We start from the raw sequence: 19,599 nt of genomic DNA on the forward strand, positions 1-19,599 counted from the left end.
TCTCTCTCTCACACGGACTCCCCGCAGAGAGGCTCCATACAGCCCTAATTACACTCCTGCCACAGCTATAGGAAGTGGGGCGGCTGTGGGTGAGAACAGTGGAGAGCCTCACAGCAGGCGGCAGGGAACAGCGCACTGAAGGGAGCTCAAAATCAACCAACCGAGGGCCACCACAGGGCCTAATTACATAGTGAACATGACTAATGATGAAGCTGCACTCTGGTGTTGCTGTGTCCGAAATGCTCAGCCCTCATCAGCCTATAGTCTCACTGTCGGGTGTAAGTAGCAGTGTGTTATCAATAGACCTTCCACAATGCTTGCTGCTCAGGAATGACATTTGGAAAGTAATGTAGAGAATGTGACATGAACCTCATTTAGTTTCCATGGCTGCATGATTCATATGTGATCTCTGGAACATATGTAGCCTAGGTGTTTCAGCCTGTAGGATATGTAGAGTAGGATTTCCATTTGTCTTAAATTGATGCAGCTCCTTATACCTTTGTGTAAATTGGTGATTTGACAAGGGTTTATTTGCTGTTCGTCGATTTGCCTCTGATAACTGCGAATGGTTTCAGGTGACAGGAGTTGTTTAGAGGGATTTCTTAAAAAGAAAAAAGAACAAATGTTTAGCAAAAGAGAGGCAATCACACTGTGTATACGCGCACACACACACACTGGCTGCACAAATATCCACAGAATCTAATGGTAGAGCAGTTTACCTGTGAAAATTACATGTTTGACAGGTTGAATTTATCCAGTTCAATCAAGAAAACAAGAAAACGATGAAACTCCCGGGGAGAGCACATGCCTCCCATGCTATCTCCCAGAGATGAATGTACAGTTGGGGTGGAAGAAAAACAAACGTCACGTTTTTACTGGCGAGATGAACGAGGCTGTGACTGAAGCTGCAGGAGTTCGAGGAGCTGTCCAGATGCTGAAAGAGCACCATGCCGCCTTTCAATTAGTAATAAGAGCTGATGGCTCTGGAGGAACTGATGTGATTTTAACAATATAGGTGATAATAAACTATTCATCCGTTGCGTGCGACAAAGGTTCAGCTTGAACATTTTAATTTTGCAGTTCATTTGAGGCGGTAATTTAATTATGCAGGGAACCCCCACCTATTCTTAAACCAAAACAGCAAGAAAGGAACACTGCACTCTATATTCACGCTCATCGGTGCTAATTTATGTTCTGTAAGCGGCTCTTAAAAAACAATTTGGAGCGATATAACGATCCGTCCATAGCCATAGGGCGACAGCTTGAATCTGCAACGAGTTGTGTCCGTCGCAGCCCAGCGTGTAGGAGAATGCAGACAGGAGGGGTGGAGTTCACACCCTTTACTTCTCAAGCGCTGCTCTGGCAGAAGAGCTCATTCTTTGCCTGGTAAACAGCGGAGTTGGCGCTGATGCGTCCTGGCATGTGATCCCACTTTCGTCAAATCAATCGCCTCACTGCTGCAGCCTCCCATTAAACTTTCCATGCGGTTGCCCGTCCAGTGGACAGCACTTAGGAGGTTTGTCTGGACCGTATTCGCTCCCGCTCGCTCGCCCGCTGCGCTCCGGCTCTCCACCGTCGACTCTCCGGGTCCAGAGGGACTCGCGGAGCTGGCCTGGTTCTCCTGCACACATGGAGGGAGACGTTATGGACAAAGTGGAGGCCACGGCGACGGTCCGTGACTTCGATCCCATCAGTGGGAGCATCCCGGCCACCAAAGTGGAGATCACCGTGTCCTGCAGGTGAGTCCACTCCGGTGCGGATGCTGCTGTGTCTGCGCCAGGGTTTGGGGGAGCTCCGCGCGCTATGCTGCGTGTTGCCGTGAGAGGACGGGACACGGTTTGTAACAAGTAAACGTGTCGTTTAACATTTTGGAGCTGAAAAGAACTACATTAAACATTTTCGAAGATACTAAAAACTTTACAAAGGTAAAATGACTTTGTGGGTAAAATCTTCTCAGAGTTCATTGCGCTGCTGAAAGGCATATACAAGACTACAAACAAAACTGAAACACAGCACCTAATTGTCTTTACACATAGGGATGTCCAGAATGTCCATCATTTGTGAAATACACAACGTGCCGTAATTCTGACAATCTCTGTACTTTTCTTTGTTTCTTTGTCCTGTTTATCGTAGAGATGTTCGCTTTGGTGTGTCTAATAAGATAAATCAATTTCTCTGTCAGCGTGTCGTGTGTGTGTGTGTGTGTGTGTGTGTGTGTGTGTGTGTGTTTTGCGCGTGCCGTGTCGCGTGCCACGGGAGCTATTGACCGTCATAGAGTTTGATGGCGTGCCTGAGAGGTTTCCCCCAGAGGCAACTTGTCGTGTGTGAAGCCGTGTAACCGCTTTACAGAATTCCAAAACAACACTAGTTTGTCACAGAAACGTGAACATATCAATTGGAACTAAATATGCTCACCCTCGTTGTGAATTAAGCTTTAAGTGGATCACAGCTCCCCCAAAATCACAAATACCACGAAGATGTCAAGTGGCTCGGCTGGATAGGGCGGGGCAGCGCTGGTTGCAGTTAGAGTCACTGTATAGCCTACAGTGTGCTGCTGCAACATATAGTGGCGTTATAAAGGTCGACGACGATAATCGCTCCCGTTTTAATTAATGTCGCTATACATTAAAGTTGTTATACATTTTTGTTTGCAGGGACTCCCCCGCTGTGCGTCATTTTGCCATAACCCACAGTGTTTAACTCTTTGTAATTCCCGGCTGCATCAGTATTATATGCATATTAATGATGTGCTCCCATGTGCACTGCTGTTGAAAAGGGTCCCATAGAGACTTCTGATATTAATGCATGTTCAGCCACAGGTGAGAGATTCATCAAACAAACATTCTGGTGTCATCGTTTTCTTCGCTCTCTCTCTCTCATTTGACATCTTCTTGAAATCTGCATTCAGTCAGTCTTGTTGCAAACGCTGCTATGTCATCCATTTTGAATGAAATTCTTGAGTTGTTCAACAAACCCAACATTGCTCTTGTCGCGTAGGCAACCTTTTAACCCATTTTGGATACAAGTCACCTTTTAAAAGAAATCTGTTAACCTTTATAGAGATGACGGGTTGGGAGGATGCTGCAGCTGTGGGGAGAGGGGGGCTGCTAAAATAAAATGAACAGCATTAAACCCTACGGAGGCCTGGGGTCTTGCGTTTATGTAACCAACATGTATTAAATTGTGTGTACAACTAAGGCAAGAGAAAGTGTGTGTGGTAAGAATGTGTGTAAGGTTTGCATATAGAGCTTAGGTTGTGTGTGTGTGTGTTTTTTTTGTCCACTGTGGGGCTGTGAATAGCAGCTGGACTCCCTGTTGGTACACACTTATGTTCTTTTTCCCTCAGACCTTCATACTTTAAGCTGGTATCTGTGTTGATGCCCTCCGGTCAATATGCAGCTCCCTAGTCTGTCATTAATGTCTCTCCAAACAAAGAGTTGCTCAAGGACACAGTTTGATAGAGCAGAACAAAATCATTCCTGCTTTCATTGGGCCTTGAAACATTGTCTGTTTTAGATGCAAAGACGGCAGGTCCTGTCTGCTCTTCTTTGTGACATGCTACAGTATAGCTCATGTCCGACCTCTGAGGATTGCTTCAAAGATCAAACATTGGACAGCTCAAAGGTTCAACACACAGCCATGCATGAAGCTATTCCTCCCACTTATCTTCAAGTGTGTATCTGGTGCATCCAATAGGAGCAAATAGAAACAATGGGTGTGACGTGGGCGAGAGGCACAGGCTCCACAAACTCTGTGTAATTGATTTAGTAAGCCTGAAAGCTCTGAGATTGCGGCGCACATGGGGTTGAATTGCAGTATGCAGCCCTGTAGGCATTCTCATAACCCTCCGCCAATATTACAGAAAGCCCGCTGACAAACTGGAGGGACTGAAGCAGACAACCCCTTCTTGAAATAAGTGCATATCACTGTGATAGCACATTGCTCCCAGTCCATAGCTCTGATTGGTTTTGCTCACAGGTTAGCCAGTGAGCCGAGCCCAGAGCATCTGCTTCTTAGCTGCAAGCTCCAACTCAGCGATAAGATGATGGCTCTTCAAACTCAAGTGGCCTCGATTTCTACATCTGCCTAACCAAACGCATGCCAGCGAATACAGTTCAGTGGGCTAGGTCAGTGGCCCCCTGTGCTTTTACAAGCTTGATCCCACCTCTTATGTGGCAGTTGTGAGTGTGTTCATTAGTTAATACTGAAGCAGCTCTGATGAATATTTCATAAGGTGTCTATGTGGTTTGCTGTATCATGCTTTAATTATGAGCAAAGTAGTAAATGTGACTCCTGCTGGATTGTAAAATGTGCCCTTTCTTTATATCAGCCCACCATCAGAGTTCCCATGTACAATGACTTAAGGGAAACTGGGGCTTCAACTCTTGCGGTTCACCTGTGAAGCACACTTTTGGTAATGAATGTCGGGGGGGAAAAAAGTGCACACAGACGAAAATCCCAATGCCCCTAAAGGCTTGACACATGAATAGTTTTTTTCCTCGTGTTTATCTTTGGTTCGTCACAGTAGAGATCCATGGACAGGTTGTCAGTAACAATTTGTAAATGAACTGTTTACTTTATGTGCCTCTGTGACCAGAATGAGGGACCAGAGCTGATAAGCCTGACAAACCCCTCCAAAGGTTTACAACCCTTATCTGAGTGGAGCGAGGGAAAAATGTCTTGCTCCTGAAAGATTGGTTTTTGGTATCTCATTTGCTATAAAGTTACCATTGAGAGGAGATTGAAGGGAAAACAAATAACAGAATGATTTGATGAAAAGCTCAGATTTTTTTACATTGTAGCATTGTGAGTACATGATAAACACCAAGCACAAGGACGTAGCTTACATTTTTATATCTCTCCCACATAAAAACATGTCAACAGAGGGCATATTATCGAAATTTATTGGTCCTTTGCAGCATGTCAAATCACACCACAGGTATGCTGTTAAAAGTGCAATCAGCTGACAAAGCCACCCTCCCTTCCTGCGCTCAGCCTCCCACCTGACAGCTTGAACAGTGAACTTTATCAGCCTATTGCCCATTTCATCAGGACGAAGACAATGCACCAAGTCCATCTCCTCCTGTTGTCTGCTGTTGCTTCGGCGCTCGCTGTAACCATTCATTTGCTGTGATAGATTGGTTAGAGTAGCACTGCATCCAATCAATGCGCCTCGGTGCTTGGGGGGGGGGGGGGGGTCTAACTCAACAGGGCTGCTCCCGAGGGATTCATCACCTTGTGAAACACACACGTCACATGACTGTGAGCATCCTGTGACAAATGCTTGCAGGAGAGTAGGGCTGCAACTAACGATGATCTTAATAATCGATTAATCTGTCAATTATTTTTTCGATTAATCGATGAATCGGATAAAAAACCATTAATTTCCAACCCTTTATTCAAAAACAGAACTGACTGGAAAAAATCTTCAGAAAGTGCACAAACAGATTGCTCGAACATCCCTGAGCTGTTAAAGTAATAATTTAAAAAAAAATGGACTAATATCACGAGTGGGGTTCAGCGGGTTACCCACGCCTCTCGGTGAAGGGTAGACACACGCTGATCCACTCAGTGTGGCGTGAGTGCAGCCCCGGACATCTAAGGGCATCACAGACCTGTTGTTGCTCAATCTCGTGCGGCTGAACGCCACTTGTCCCTCTAAGAAGCTGGACGCCGACCGCACAGGGCCACTTAACTAGTTAGCATGCCGGAGTCTCGTTCTTTATTGGAATTAACCAGACAAATCGCTCCACCAACCAAGAACGGCCATGCACCACCACCCATCTCAGGGGTCAATCTTAAACCATGTGGCATGCTTCCCGATCCAAACTCTTCCTGAGGCAACCATTGCAACCGAGGGGGGAAGACTAATGAAATCATCAGGACAATTAGTATGTCTGCCGTCGCTACTCAATCTGTCAAAAACAATTGCCTAAGCAGAGCAATTGGGATTCAAGCTGTGTGAAAACCTTTTTGTTTATTCCAATGCTTTGTTATGGCCTCTAACTCTGTTGTTGTTGTGTTAAATGCTTGTAGTGGCTGTTGATCTAATTCAGTCTTGGTTACTCATTCAATCAAATCCTGTGACCTGATTTTTTTGTAGTTGAAACATCCTCTTGCTTTTCTCTGCCAGAAAGCAAGTTTGAATTGAACTAGTTTGCATTGTGCAAGAGCATAAAATATTAATAAATGTTCTCAGAGTAAGAGAGACATTTCAATTTGCTGTGTTTTCACTGTGGCTGCTCTTTTCATATCGTGTTCTGGGTTAAAACTGACCTGGGGCGAGCTCGCAGCTTTTATCTTGCAGGATGGCTTGTGTGTGTGCGGTGTGTTAGTAATGTGTCGCATCTGTTTTGGGGATCAAGGCTGAGAGACACGAGGGTTCCAAGAGGAGGTAGATTTATTTTTTTTCATTCCAATTTGGGGACGCTAAGATTGCAGCAGGCGAGTCTCACAGGTCGATGAAGCGGATGATTATGCATGAACTCCTGACTCAGTGAAAATGAGTTTGGATCCCAGACACTTGGCTTGTGATGGTGTCAGTGTTATTAATATATTCTCGTTTGGGATTGATGACAGCAGAGGGGGATCCCATGGATACACAGTCGTGGTGCCATGCCAGTGGTGTATAACACTGCATGTTGGCTGTGCCATCTGAAAGTGTTGATTGGAATGACAGGAGAAGTCAAGAGGGTGGTGCAGCAGTAAGAAATCAAAGCAGTCCCTCTTGGCTCAGAAGTATCAAGCCGCTTTTATCACTATTTTCAGAAAACCTTAAGGGTCAGCGGAGTATCTGTAGTGTTCTGTATCAAGGGATATTTGACCTATAACATCACAGCTTGTCTGGGAAATGTGCGAGCTGGTGGCAGATTTGTACAAAGTGCGACCGGTTGCTCTGTGAAGATTTCGCCACATTTTGTTGCATATGTTGAAGCTCTCTCCCTCATTGAGAGTCTTAGCCGCAGGCCTAAACAAGCAACTCATTGTCAGGTTATTGTCATTTCTAAACTTATCTGAGAGAATAGTTTTTCTGCTCGATACATTCAAGGGGATGATGTTATACTTTAGCTAAAGGGGACATTTGCTGCTGTGTTGGAGAGAATGTGTGTGTGTGTGTGTGTGTGTGCTTTTGCCACAAAGCTGTGTATGTGGCTGAAAATGTACAAATACAATTAATTTTCACTGCAGGGAAATGGGTTATCAGTCAAAATGTGTGAATTGTGCAAGATAAACTTAACCACAAGCTACAAAACTATTAAATGATTATAGCCTTCTGTTAGAAGCTGTCAGTTAGCCTAATTTCATTAAGTCTGTTCGGCTCCGTGAAGAGGAGGAGACCTGCTCCGTATGTAGATACAAACGTCTCATTCTAAAGTAACGAGAATACAAATCGTTTTTATTTTCAGTTGACAATACACTAAAGAAAGCATGCTTATTAATATTATATTAATTTCTGCCAATAGAGCCCCCTTTTTCATTGATTGACAGGATTTCAATTAACACAGCAGGCTTTGTGAAAACCTACCCAATACAGGCAGAAACAAGTCTGTTCCCTATTTACTATATTGTGTTTACCCTCGACCATTTCATTTGAGAGTCTGAATTCTGAGTTGCAGATGGATCCTCTAACGATCACACAGTGCAGTGCTCCGCATTGTACCGATGCGTAAATGACCATTTGCAACTCTCGAGCAAATTATTAAGTGGCGGTTATATAGGGAGTGACAAATGAGTGATCAACAGTGTGATTTCGGACCCAACCACAGACTTGATGTTCTTCCTGAGTGCTACAAAACTTGGCTTCAAAGCTCAAGTATTAGCTCAAGAATTGGCAAAGTTAATCAAAGTAAAAAAGAAAACATTTGTATTAGTATTAGAGTTTAACACTTAAAAAAACTGATCAGATTTAATTGACAGTGACGGTAACAACTGTCATCAGATTGATGACATTGGGATGTTGTCTCTTGGCTGTCTGGCTCATTTCAAGGCTTACAATCTTTATAAGCCTTATAAGGAGAGGTTTTCTGTCAGATTTGTTGTGGTCTGGTACCAAAACCTCCGATTGCCACCCACCTCATTTCATGTTTATTTGGTGATTCAATAGATTCAATAAACAAAGAGAAATTGCACAACAATTTTTCAATCCAATGTATCACAGCATTTATAGCTGCTGTAAATGTCCAATGCCCGCCCCTACAAGGGTCTTTAAAATACCGGAGGACAAACACATTCACACACGTACTCACATATACACTGCATTCATACCTAACCCTCCTTAAACACACCCACACTGCCCCCCCCCCTCCCCTACACACAAGTACACGATTGAAAGATAACTTCCTTTCTTAATTAAACTGTGAAGATGGAATTAGTTTCTTTAGGCTGCTTCTAAGACAACACATTAACTCTGTTGTAAAAGTAGTTGTAAGTGTAGTAAAGTGTCTCAAATGTTTGACCAATGCAAAAAAGAGACATACTCGTTCCTAGCAACCGCTACCACAACTTCTGTGACTAAAGTCAAAATATGTATTTTGTAGGTATATGGTTGCCTTGTCGCTCAGAGGTCCCTGCGGCTGATCGACCCGGTCACGGCTGTTTTCTGTCCTGGCTCCACAGCGGTGGAATGAACTCCCCACTGACGTCAGGACAGCGGAGTCGCTGTCCATCTTTCGCCGCAGGCTGAAAACTCACCTCTTCAAGAAGTACCACCCCGAGCCTTCCACTCAGCACTTATTGTATTCATACGAGTTTGTTGCACTTATTGTATTCGTTTGTTTCTGCACTGTGCGTTTGCTCTAGTTTATGCTCTTAGATGCTTGTTTAAAAAAAGGAGATGCACTTATGACTTCTGGTGACTAGCTCTCTTGAATACCCATGTTGAATACACTTCTTGTAAGTCGCTTTGGATAAAAGCGTCTGCTAAATGACTGTATTGTAATGTAATGTATTTCAGTGTTCACATGTCAGTTGTGTGTTTGAGTGAATAGGTGTGTGGTTTTTCACCACTTTACCTGCTGCGTGCTGCTTTCACTTATCGTAGCTCAGCATGAGTCCTCCACCAGTTAGACAACTGCATTCCTCTGTTTCCACCCTTTATGCGATACACTTGCAGCTATTAGTAACACCAATTAGTGTTGTACTCTGAGAAAGTTTCTTTGAAAGCTTTATTATCAGGAACACATTGACCCGGCTCTCACCTCTCCACACTTGACTGAATCCAAGCAGAGTTTACTTTCTCTAGCTCAAGTTAATGATCACTCAGTCATTTTAAAGCAAAAATATGTATGGCCTTAGAAATGTGTTATTAGGTTCCTAATGTAGATTTTAATGTGATTTAAGTGGACAGTTTGTGAAATACATGGTTAGTGTCTGCCTGCAAAGATTTTTGCAGCTTGGGTTTTTTTAACAGTAGACTAAGTGCAAAGTGCTCTGCCAGGGTTATAACAGCCCAATAGTGTCTATCTCCCTCAGCTCCTCACAACAACAAAGAAGACCTTTCCCTGCAGAAAACCCTGAGCTGCCACACCGCAATTAGCGGTGATATTATTCCCTAGTCAGACATTGGTCACACTCCAGAAGCCACCCTGAAACACCCATGTACGCGAATTCTCATCTATTATAACAGCCGCTTTATGACTGAGATTTTGTCACCGCCTGCGAGACGGCCGCCCAGGGAGTGCTCTGCTGCAGGTACTGTCGACCTGGAGAGTTCCCAGGTTGAACAGAAACTGAATAATTAAACAGATGGAGGAGGAGAAGACCCCTGGTGCCATCACAGTGAAGGTCAGCAGATGGGTCTGACACTAATAAAGGGACCAGATTGCACATTGAATGAAATTGAGGGGAGTTTTTGAGATCTAGACAAAAGCAACATTACTGTGTACCATCATCTGTCACTATTCAGGGGATTCAGTTACGCAATGAGGGCAGATATCATTTCCGATAATGAAATGCAGGCGTGCGTTAGATTGGATCAGTTGTTGTTTTAATTTGTTTGTTTTAGTTTCAGCGGTAGTGCTCCTTGACGCATGTATCTGATGGTCTGTGCTGCATAATATATTGTAGGTATTTATTTTTAAGAATTTCAAAAACACCCTCAAGGAAATTAGTATTTCAGTCTAAATAATGGGATTCCTCCAGTTTGCAAAGGGTCAGCTGACCTCTGCTGCAGCATATATGTCACGTCTTTGGTTCCCTGACCGTTTCACCACTGAGAGGCTGCTTCAGGCCATATTAGACAAAAGTAAGACCTACTGCCCTCGTGGTGTGTGAGTGGAAAGAAAATGTATGTCCTCAATCCAAAAAGAGAGGTCCATAGGGCAGTAGTGAAAGTGAAGTGACAGAGTAGACTTGAAAATGCAAACCGTCCTTCACTTTCTCCTCCCAGCAATCTCCCATTGTCTCTGATGTAATAAGGAGACTTTCCTTCCTCTAACCTAGTCGAAGACTTGGCTTTCAAGCTTTCATTTGTTGTGTCCTTTTAAGAAACAATGAGGCAGCAGTGCATACTAGAGTTGGTAAGCCAGACTCGAGACCATTTAAAAACACTTTCCGCTGAATTAGATGCCATAATGCCAAGGTGCCAATTATGATTTCGACCACTCTAAGAAAGTGGAGGAAATTTAAGGGACTTCTGACAATAAGGCACTGCGGGTGCATGAATTAATTCCCACATTTCTCCGTTTAATAATCGGCTACATGGACCAAGGAGCTGCTAAAATATCTCCAGGGAACTGACCGAGAGGGAGCGTGTTCTCCTATTACAGTCTTCATGCATAGTTCAGCAGCTGGCCACGTTTTAGAAGTCAGATCTCCTTTACTCTTGGCCTCTAGTGGAAATGTTTCTCAATATTTAACATTTATTAACATTTACACAGCCTGAGAGAGTTGCAGATTTGGAGTTCATGCATTGGTTGGGTGATACTAATTCATCATTTGCAGATTTTCCTGGTACTGCTTTATTAATTAAAGTGTGCATAACCGATAACTGCAAGCTTAATTCACTGACGAATACACAAATTACTTTGTTAGGGATGCTTAGGCAGAGAAAGAAAGCTATTTAAATGATATATTTCTTTTTTTCAAGTGAAATTCTTGTTTAGTTTGTGCCACATCTAATAATGCACTCCAGACTCTTGCTTCACATTTGATAAAATATGAAATGCTCCAGTGACTTGAGGGGATTATTGCACTTTTTTTTTGCACAGTTTTAATGAAGGTGGTGAGATCAAGAGGAAGAGGAGTGATGTTTGCCAAATTTTCATTCACGTGTTTCAAATGAGATCACACGGCGATCACAAAAGTGCTCCAGTATGAAAGAAGGCTGATGGATGAAATGTGGTGTGGATGAAAAGTAGCTGGATCTAATTACTTTTGTCCTACTTTCAATGAACTTTATCTTCAACGAACTTGTTCTACATCAGCTTTCGGGATAATGATCTTCTCTTATCCCGCTGAGATTCGTAGCGGGAAGGAGTTAACTTTTGAAATAGGCAGTGAAAGCAGACTGATAATCTGAGACGTTAATACCCATTCTGCGGCACCGTTGCATGTTCTCTGACAATGGGAACAGTAAGATGGGGGATCAATTTGCATTTGTGTGTAAATCGGTTTACTAATCATTTCTTCGTGGAATAGAAATGTCCTGCAAGACCGAAGTGAGGTTCAGCAGCGCAAAATGAAGGCTTGTTTTCTACATTATGTAAATGTGAAAATAGGATGTCCTGTTTTTCATGTTCTCTTCTGCGCTGAGAGACGGGATGAGTTGATGGACAAGCTAATTGTCGGAGGCTAATGGATGCCAGGCGGTTACAGGTGGATACAAAGAGGCAGTTAGTCATGGATGGCTTTGTTATCTCCAATGATAATTACACTGACAATGTTCCAACTGTAGTCAGGTCAGCCCAAGGCTAATACCGAACCAAGCTGCATCTGTTATCCCGCCTCGTATCCCTGTGACAGAGGAGTTTGTGTCCAGGAATGCAGAATGATGTGCACATGAATGAAGCCCCCTTGCTTGTATTCAGTCCTGAAATCCTGCTGTCCCCTAAAGGGATGATCATTGTTCTGAGCGACATGCAAGTTATTTAATGACGCTGCTCACAATCAGGAAGCAGAAACAAGACATATTTACAGGCTTTTTCATTATACTGATATACTAATGCGATCATTCAAACTGGAAAATGTCTCTCATTTAAAATGTTGCATTAAGTGATGGATGCTCAGGCCCATTTGCAGTAGCCTTGTGTTTTAAAGGTAATATCTGCTTTGTTAGATCTTGTACATTGACAGAAGGAAATACTAAAGGGAACAACTAGAGTTGTCTGGAAAACTTCCCTGTCTCCCAAAGAAACACATGCAAAATCCAGTCTGGAACAGGCTAAAAATAAAGATTGAATGAATAACATTAAGGCTGATTGCGGGTCTATTATCTTGAATGAGTCTGTGAGCCAATCAGAGTGTCTGGCTGCTTGAAAAGGTGTTGGACGACGATCAGCGTCAGGGAACGGTTTAGCTCCTCCACAGTGAGCAGGGCTGTGTTTTATTTTAGGGTTTAGAGGATTTAGAGTGCGGGAAAGGCTGCTGTAGGTATCCTGTCATTCATAGCAGCCAGTTTTCTTTGATTGTGGTTCAAACTGAGGGAGACTGGTCTGAATGTGTGTGGCTGCCGGATCAGACTGATAGCGTTGTGAACACATAGGACACTCTTTTGCAGGACGCTCTCATGAAAGCTACATGAGTTTTGAATGTAACCTTGCTCATGGATGCATGCTGACGGACCTGTTCGATGTATTGATCCATGTTGCTGTGAATGGTGAAATACGTCCTCATATGTACTCCGTGCTGTGGCCCGTTGCCTTCTGCCCTCAGGCCAGAGTCACCAGGGCAAAGACAGCTGAACTCCTCATCGTCACTCTGCAGTATGAGCATTGGTAGAGCTGATCACGCCACACTTTCCTCTGTGTTGTCATGGATATATTAAGAGAACTCCCAAACAGCCCACCATTCATTCTGATAAAGGTTGCTCATGTGTGCCGGAAAGATTTCTTGACCCATCAGGAGTCAGTGCTTCGACTAACAATTATTTTTGTTAGCAAATAATCTGCAAACTATGCTCTTGATTCATTTTTTTGTCAGCAAAAAAAGCCAATAGTGACTTCTTCATATTATTAGTTTTGTCTGACCAACAGTCAAAAACACACAGATATCAGTTTACTATCCGACATGACAAAGATTTATTTTTTGTCGATCAGTTAATCAAATATTCGTTACGGCTCTAATTCCTTCTCTGGTCAAGTAGGGTGCACATAATTAATTGATTTGACTCTTGGAGATTTTTGTAATTTTTCTCGGACATAATGGCTCAAATTATAATACAAAGATTCATTTCTGATTTCTTTCTTTAGTGTATTTCTGTTGTTCCTGTGACTGCTACAACAAAATGGCTGCTTAGCCTGGTGCTGTACCTGGGCTCTTCTTGAAATGATGTCAAACGTTTGCTGTATGACATACAAGAGGCGGTCCATGTGGCATATAAAGACTAAATAAGAACAAACGTTACAAAAATCACCATTCAAATAAGAGTAGCCTTCAACCATGCGTTCTATTAGGTTGCAGCAGCAAGTGTGAGGTTTTGTTGCTTCTGATCTGTTCATCGATGCCATAAATCTTTCACAACCTTCACAAATAAAGAGTGTTCAGTTTTTCTCAGTGTTAGTCATGGGATTTATGAAATTTGGTAGAAAAAAAGGTAATTTGCGAAAGAACAAGGTCATATTTTTGAATACTTTCAAGAATGCTTCACTATGAGATCGGCAGTTGTTAACATTTTTTTACTGTTCTGTCTTGAACTACTACGCTTACTCTAAAAAAAGAAAAAGAAATCTGGCACATGCATGCCAACCTGATTGACCATTGTTTTCTGGACATTTTCTCCTATTAGAATACATGTTGTTTAGCCGTGGCAAAGGAATGCACACCCTCAGAATGCTGTGTGGTGGTGTCTGTGTCCTTTCACTGAGCTTTAATGTGCTGCTACAGTTTAAAATGAAAAGTCAAGGACAGTATATGGTTTATGTCAAGTAAAGTGTGGTTGTGAATTACCATGCAATTATTTTGTAGCATTTTGCAAATGGGATTTCCCCCAACTTTCACACCGCGGTCTTAAAATTCATTGAAATTAATTAGACCCACATGCCGGACCCCGATTTTAATGTGTGACTGTTTCCTTCTCATACAGGAATCTCTTGGACCGAGACACTTTCTCCAAATCCGACCCATGTAAGTTCTCAACTTCTTTTCAATGCTAATTACAGTTTAGCTTTTCCTTGTTCAGGATACGGTTCATTGACACCTCCTCTCCTTTTGCGAAGCTATACTTTTTACTTTTGCTGAGCTTAACTTTAATTCAGTTTACTCTGCTATTTCAAAGTGTTCCTTCAATGACTGCATATCATTTGCACAGTAATGTGACAACCTTTCCGCACTGAAAGTACCTTAATGCATGCAGGGTATAAAAGTCAGCCTTTGAATACAAATGGGTATCTTTTGGTGAAAGACATGGGGAACCGCCATAAAGGCAGTTTCTTTCATACTCCCTGAGGGAAAGAGAATGGATGAGGCATTCATCATAATAGGGAGGAGGTTCAAGCCCTGTGTAAATAAGCTACCGGGAAAATATCACACTGGCCCTGTTTAGTATTCGCCTGCAGATGAACCCTGGGATATATGACAGGTCACGTCGCGTTCGCCTGCCTCAGCTTCATTTGAAGTCGCAAAATCAAACCGGAGTCAGGAGAATCCTACCGTTAAGAAATTGCATTTTGATTGCACAGCTTAAATTGGGCTCCAGGAGCCTTAAATCTTGCTTTATAGCTTTGTTCTTTGCATGTGGAAATTAAACCCAGAATGTCACGCAACGCAGCGTCATCAAGCTTGGCACTTATTTATGCTGTCGGGGCATGGCAGCATAATTAATGATTAATGTGAGCAAAGGAGGAACAAACCAAACGCCATTTAAAGAAGCAGGATGCTTGATAGAGATTGTGTGGTGACGATGTGTTCTTCTGCTCTCTCTCCTCTCTTCTCAGTGCTGGTGTTGTACACGCAGGGCGTCGAGACCAAACAGTGGAGAGAGGTAAGAGATCACAGCCATCCCTTTGTCAAGACAACTCAACCAGCCTGTCTCTTCTCCGTGACAGCCCGCTGTCTGTTTACACCCCCTTCCCCCCATCCTCCCCTACTTCTCCCTCAAGGTAAATGCTGTGAGTGCCAATCATTTGCAATTGATTGACCCTGTGAATATCCGTGCGCTGGTCAGAACTGTGTTAGCTGTGACTGATTTTCTGATTAAGGTGGCAGCTATTTGTATCAATAAAGATTTGCCTTCGCATCAGAGTCTCCCCTGGCTGTTGGCCTCTGGGCCTTAATTAGACCAGAGAGGCAGATTAGGAGCAGAGATTGCGGAAAGACATCCGGTTATTATTTGTATCCTCTAATCTCAACGGATGACATACAGAGAAACTTTCTGTAAATTACATCTCAAAGGGAAATAGTTGTTTCAGATTCTTCTTGATCTACGGCATCCAGCCATTCTTTGGGAACATTAATCACTTTTTTTCAAAAGCTGAAAGTCAACCAAGTCAGAAATGTATACCGCTCAATCAACACTGGATATATTCGCTGCCTAAAAGGAAGACAGATAGTTTGGGAGCTCAAAATATTTTGCTTCTGCTTTCACAATCTGACTCAATAGGAGTGCTATGTTTATTGACTCCACAGAGACCTTGGTGTCATGCTGGTGCACAGTGGTGTGACACACAGATTTAAGAGTGTGAAAACCTCGGCTCCAAGACACAAAGGTTTCAGTAATAATCTGTGTTTTGGTGTTGGTGGGCTCTTAAAAAGGGAGGAAGGTTTAAATGAGCTTTCAGTGGTTCAGAGCAGGTTCATTTCATGAATTTCAACATGAGAGACATTCAATCTCATTTGACCTGCTATACTTGGAACCGTCACTGACATAATGTATTGCCTAACCTGAACTGTAACCTTACATTTAGTGGAGTTATATATTATTTTACATGTGCCCATGCACCACGAGCTTCATCTCATTGGAGTAGTTAGTTGATATGGTGAGTGGGCCCGTAAAGTGTCTCACACTCAGTTAAAGAGCTCCGTTTTGGTGACTTGCCAATAAAAATAAGAAGCAAGTACATCCAGCATAAAGCTCATTAAGTAACATGTTGGATTTTGTTTGTTTCATCCGCACAAAAAACTACGTCTAAAAACAAGCCAGTTTACTTCTTGGCAGGAAACTGTAACTTTGCGGAATCTCCACTTGTCGTGGATGAAGTGAGGACCGGCCAACATGTCCTTGCTTTCAAAAAATGTCCTCAACCTTTAAAACTCAAACAACTGACTGAAGTTTGAAGTATAAGAAAACACGCACAGACGCAGAAAGTTTACCACATTTAAACTAAATGACTGAATAGATTCACAAGACTTTTCTTGAGAGGAGTTGTTCTCTTAATCATTTTTGTTTTAATGTGTTGGGGTCATCTGTATGTCTCCATGTCTCCATGCTGGCTATTTGTCTGTGTTATCACGTCTTGTGTGTTATGAGTCTGTGCTCGTCATTTCTGCTAACCTGACTGCATAATACATTTTCCAGCAGGGACAATTAACCTGAATGATTGACTGAACGAGGGCCTGGTTGGATGTTTGATCGATTGCTTAATTGATTTGTTGATTAACTTAGTGAGCTGAGTGTTCCATTGCTTTACTTTAATCACTCAGAGCAAATAATACTTGAACTTTGTGGCTGATTATAATTCATGAGCGGTCAGCTGGGCTTGGCTCACAGTAAAGCGTGCTTGCGTGGTAGCAGCACGCTGATATTCTTATAGTTGAGCCAGAGAGTAGTTTTACTGATTGACATGCAACGTAAACAGGCATCAAGCGCAGCGTTCAGGCGGATAGAGCCTCTTATACCTGTCACCACTGGCTGCACTACCCCGCCTCAACCTTACAAAACACTGAGTGCAGCCTGAACGTCTCTCCCTGAGAGACAGGCTTGTGTTTTCAGTGCAGAGGACAGCTGGCTTTGTGAGCAGCAGAGTCAAGCTGTTCTGTATTGATAAAGCTAAGCGCCTCTTTTGCCCCTCTGTCATCTAATGCGGTTTTGTTCTCCCAAGAGCAGATATGGTTTGTCGGAGCACCTTTTACTGTGCCATCAACCGTTTTGTAATCCAATTACTCTTCTGTGGGACAAACTCCACCATCGGCTGCGAGTCTTTTACATTTATCCATCAAGAGAAGAATAACAAAACAAATGGATAGTGTTTTGATTCCAGGAGGATTGCTCCCTCAGCTCCACTTGAGACCTGCACTCCCTTTGACTTGAATCTATCAGCATCCTGACTCAGAGAAACTGGTGCATGCATTTGTTGTGAGCAGGATATATATCACAATTCTCTGTTTATGAGTCTTCCAAACTAACAAATTCTATAGATTACAATTTACCCAGAACTCAGCTGCACATCTTTCAACCCGGACAAAAAGGTCAGACAGGTTACCAGCTGCTTTCAGAATAAGATTAAAAATCCTGCTGTCTGGTCTTGCTCCTCAGAACGTCTGAGACATGCTGTCAGTTTATAACCCCGGCAGATCCCTCTGGTCACAGAGTAGAAATCTCCTCCATGTGTTCAGAGCACTTTTAAAGTCCAGTGAGATGATCAGTGTTAATGTGTCTAAACAATGGAACAGTTTGCCTGCTGATCTTAGACTTGCTTCTACACAGCACATGTTGGCTACTGTTTGTTGTTGTTGTCTTTTTTGTGTTTGTGTTGTTTGTTGTATTATGTAAAGCACTGTGAACAGCTTTTGTATGACGTGTATATGGTGCAATACAAATACATTTTAATTGAATTGAATCCGTAGTCGAATATCTATCATTAGCCCATCATTCTGTTACCACATGACTGTAAAGTGTTAATCTTCTCCCTCTGACTCCCTCGTCTGTAATTACTCCCAGTGCGCGACAGTTCAGGTTTTCCTCTTTCTACCGCTTTCACTTAGCTGACATAACAAAACCTCCCCAAATTCAAGCAAAGCCTGGTTTTTCCACTTCTAGTCGAACTCTGAGACATTAATCTTTTTACCAAGATTAATTTTCTGACATTGCAGCTCACAATTTATCCTCGCTGGGTTTCTTTTGAGGCGAAGAAGTGCACGCTGCCAGCGCCCTGATATCCATGTATCCCTGTGCTCTTTTTTTTTCGGGTAGGTTGACAGTTAATTGGGAACAAATAGAATATGCTGTTGGCTCCCTACCTCCACATTCAGCTCCTATCATTGAAATAACCGTCTGGTTGCCTCTGCTGGACGGGAGCTCTCACACTATCTGACAGGGATGTAGAGGAAGAGCGAGAGGAGAGCTGCTGCCACACAGCAGTTCAACTTTCATAGGCTTAGACACACTTTTATGTTTGATGGCAGGTTACACTTCAGCAAACCCACTCTCAAACTGTCATACCTTGCACACAGTCGAGCTTGACTGTCTTGGCATTAGCATCGGCGTCCATCCGTTAAAAGTATTCCACTGCTGTAACGTTACTCTGTGTAGCTCCCCTGTTAATTCCCACTTTGAGATTCACCCCCACTGCATGTAATCACAAAGGTGTGAGCCTGTAATCCTGCTGTTTCATCTACTCATTAAGCTCTAACACTGCCGTTATTAATTCACTGTGTCGGTTTATGGTTACACGTTCTTTTATTTATGCCGCTCAACATCAGTTCTCTGACTTTGAATTATTCATTTTGGATACAATTAATGTGCTTGTGCAGGGGGTGCGACACTTTTTTATGTCTGTTGATTTGTTTATCAGCACATCACCTCATCAGAAGGTCTTGCTCTGTAACGCTGACAAATCGTTTTTCAGTGTCTGTGCTGGCAGGTTCCTATTTTCTTCTCAACGCCGGGGATCAGGAGATAGTTTTCTATCTTCCCGTCATTTGTGACAGTTCCCCTGTGTAAAGACAAAATGTGAAAGTCCCTATTTTTCTCTGCCTTTGTCCCGTCACCCCATCCTCCGCCCCGTGTTTTTGAAGTGGTTGTGGTAGCGACAGTGGCGTGAATGGGGTATTAATTCAATAAGTGTAATTGGACTCCATAAAGTGTTTTCCTCAGGCTTGCTCAACCCCATCACAATGAGAAGAGGTGGAGAAGAAGAGCTGACACTGTGCGATCACTGACTTCTGTTAATCAAATCTGAGCTTATCTGAAGCTGTGAACTCACATGCCTGCTGGGGGAAGATAATGTGGACGGGGGGGGGGGGGGGGGGGAATAGAGCAGTGGATGCAGTTTCTGAGTGACTGCATGATGTGCCGTGTCAAAGCTCTGGGCTTACTTCTTCCTCTTTTGTCCCTTTCCTCTTCTTTCTTTCCTGGTTCTGATCTAGTTTGGGAGAACGGAGGTGATAGACAACACACTAAACCCAGACTTTGTCAGGAAGTACATCCTGGACTACTTCTTTGAGGAGAAGCAGAACCTGCGCTTTGACGTGTGAGTTATTCTGTTTGATCCGGTCCTCTGGGGACTC

At 43.0% G+C, this 19,599-nt stretch overlaps 1 protein-coding gene across 1 annotated transcript in view; it reads left to right on the forward strand.

The window, feature by feature from the left end:
* Positions 1 to 1,572: 1,572 nt before the first annotated feature.
* The window catches only part of cpne5a (copine Va), a gene marked incomplete at its 3' end in the record, with an annotated part of 63,951 nt that continues 45,924 nt past the window's right edge, over positions 1,573 to 19,599 (forward strand). The window contains exons 1-4 of the mRNA XM_079181017.1: positions 1,573 to 1,739; positions 14,240 to 14,280; positions 15,090 to 15,136; positions 19,459 to 19,562. Coding sequence (XP_079037143.1) covers positions 1,630 to 1,739; positions 14,240 to 14,280; positions 15,090 to 15,136; positions 19,459 to 19,562 — 302 coding nt within the window. The 5' untranslated portion in view covers positions 1,573 to 1,629. The remainder of the gene's footprint in view (positions 1,740 to 14,239; positions 14,281 to 15,089; positions 15,137 to 19,458; positions 19,563 to 19,599) is intronic.

This window comes from Pholis gunnellus (assembly GCF_910591455.1).
Source record: "Pholis gunnellus genome assembly, chromosome: 2".
In the NCBI taxonomy this organism is placed as follows: Eukaryota; Metazoa; Chordata; class Actinopteri; order Perciformes; family Pholidae; genus Pholis; species Pholis gunnellus.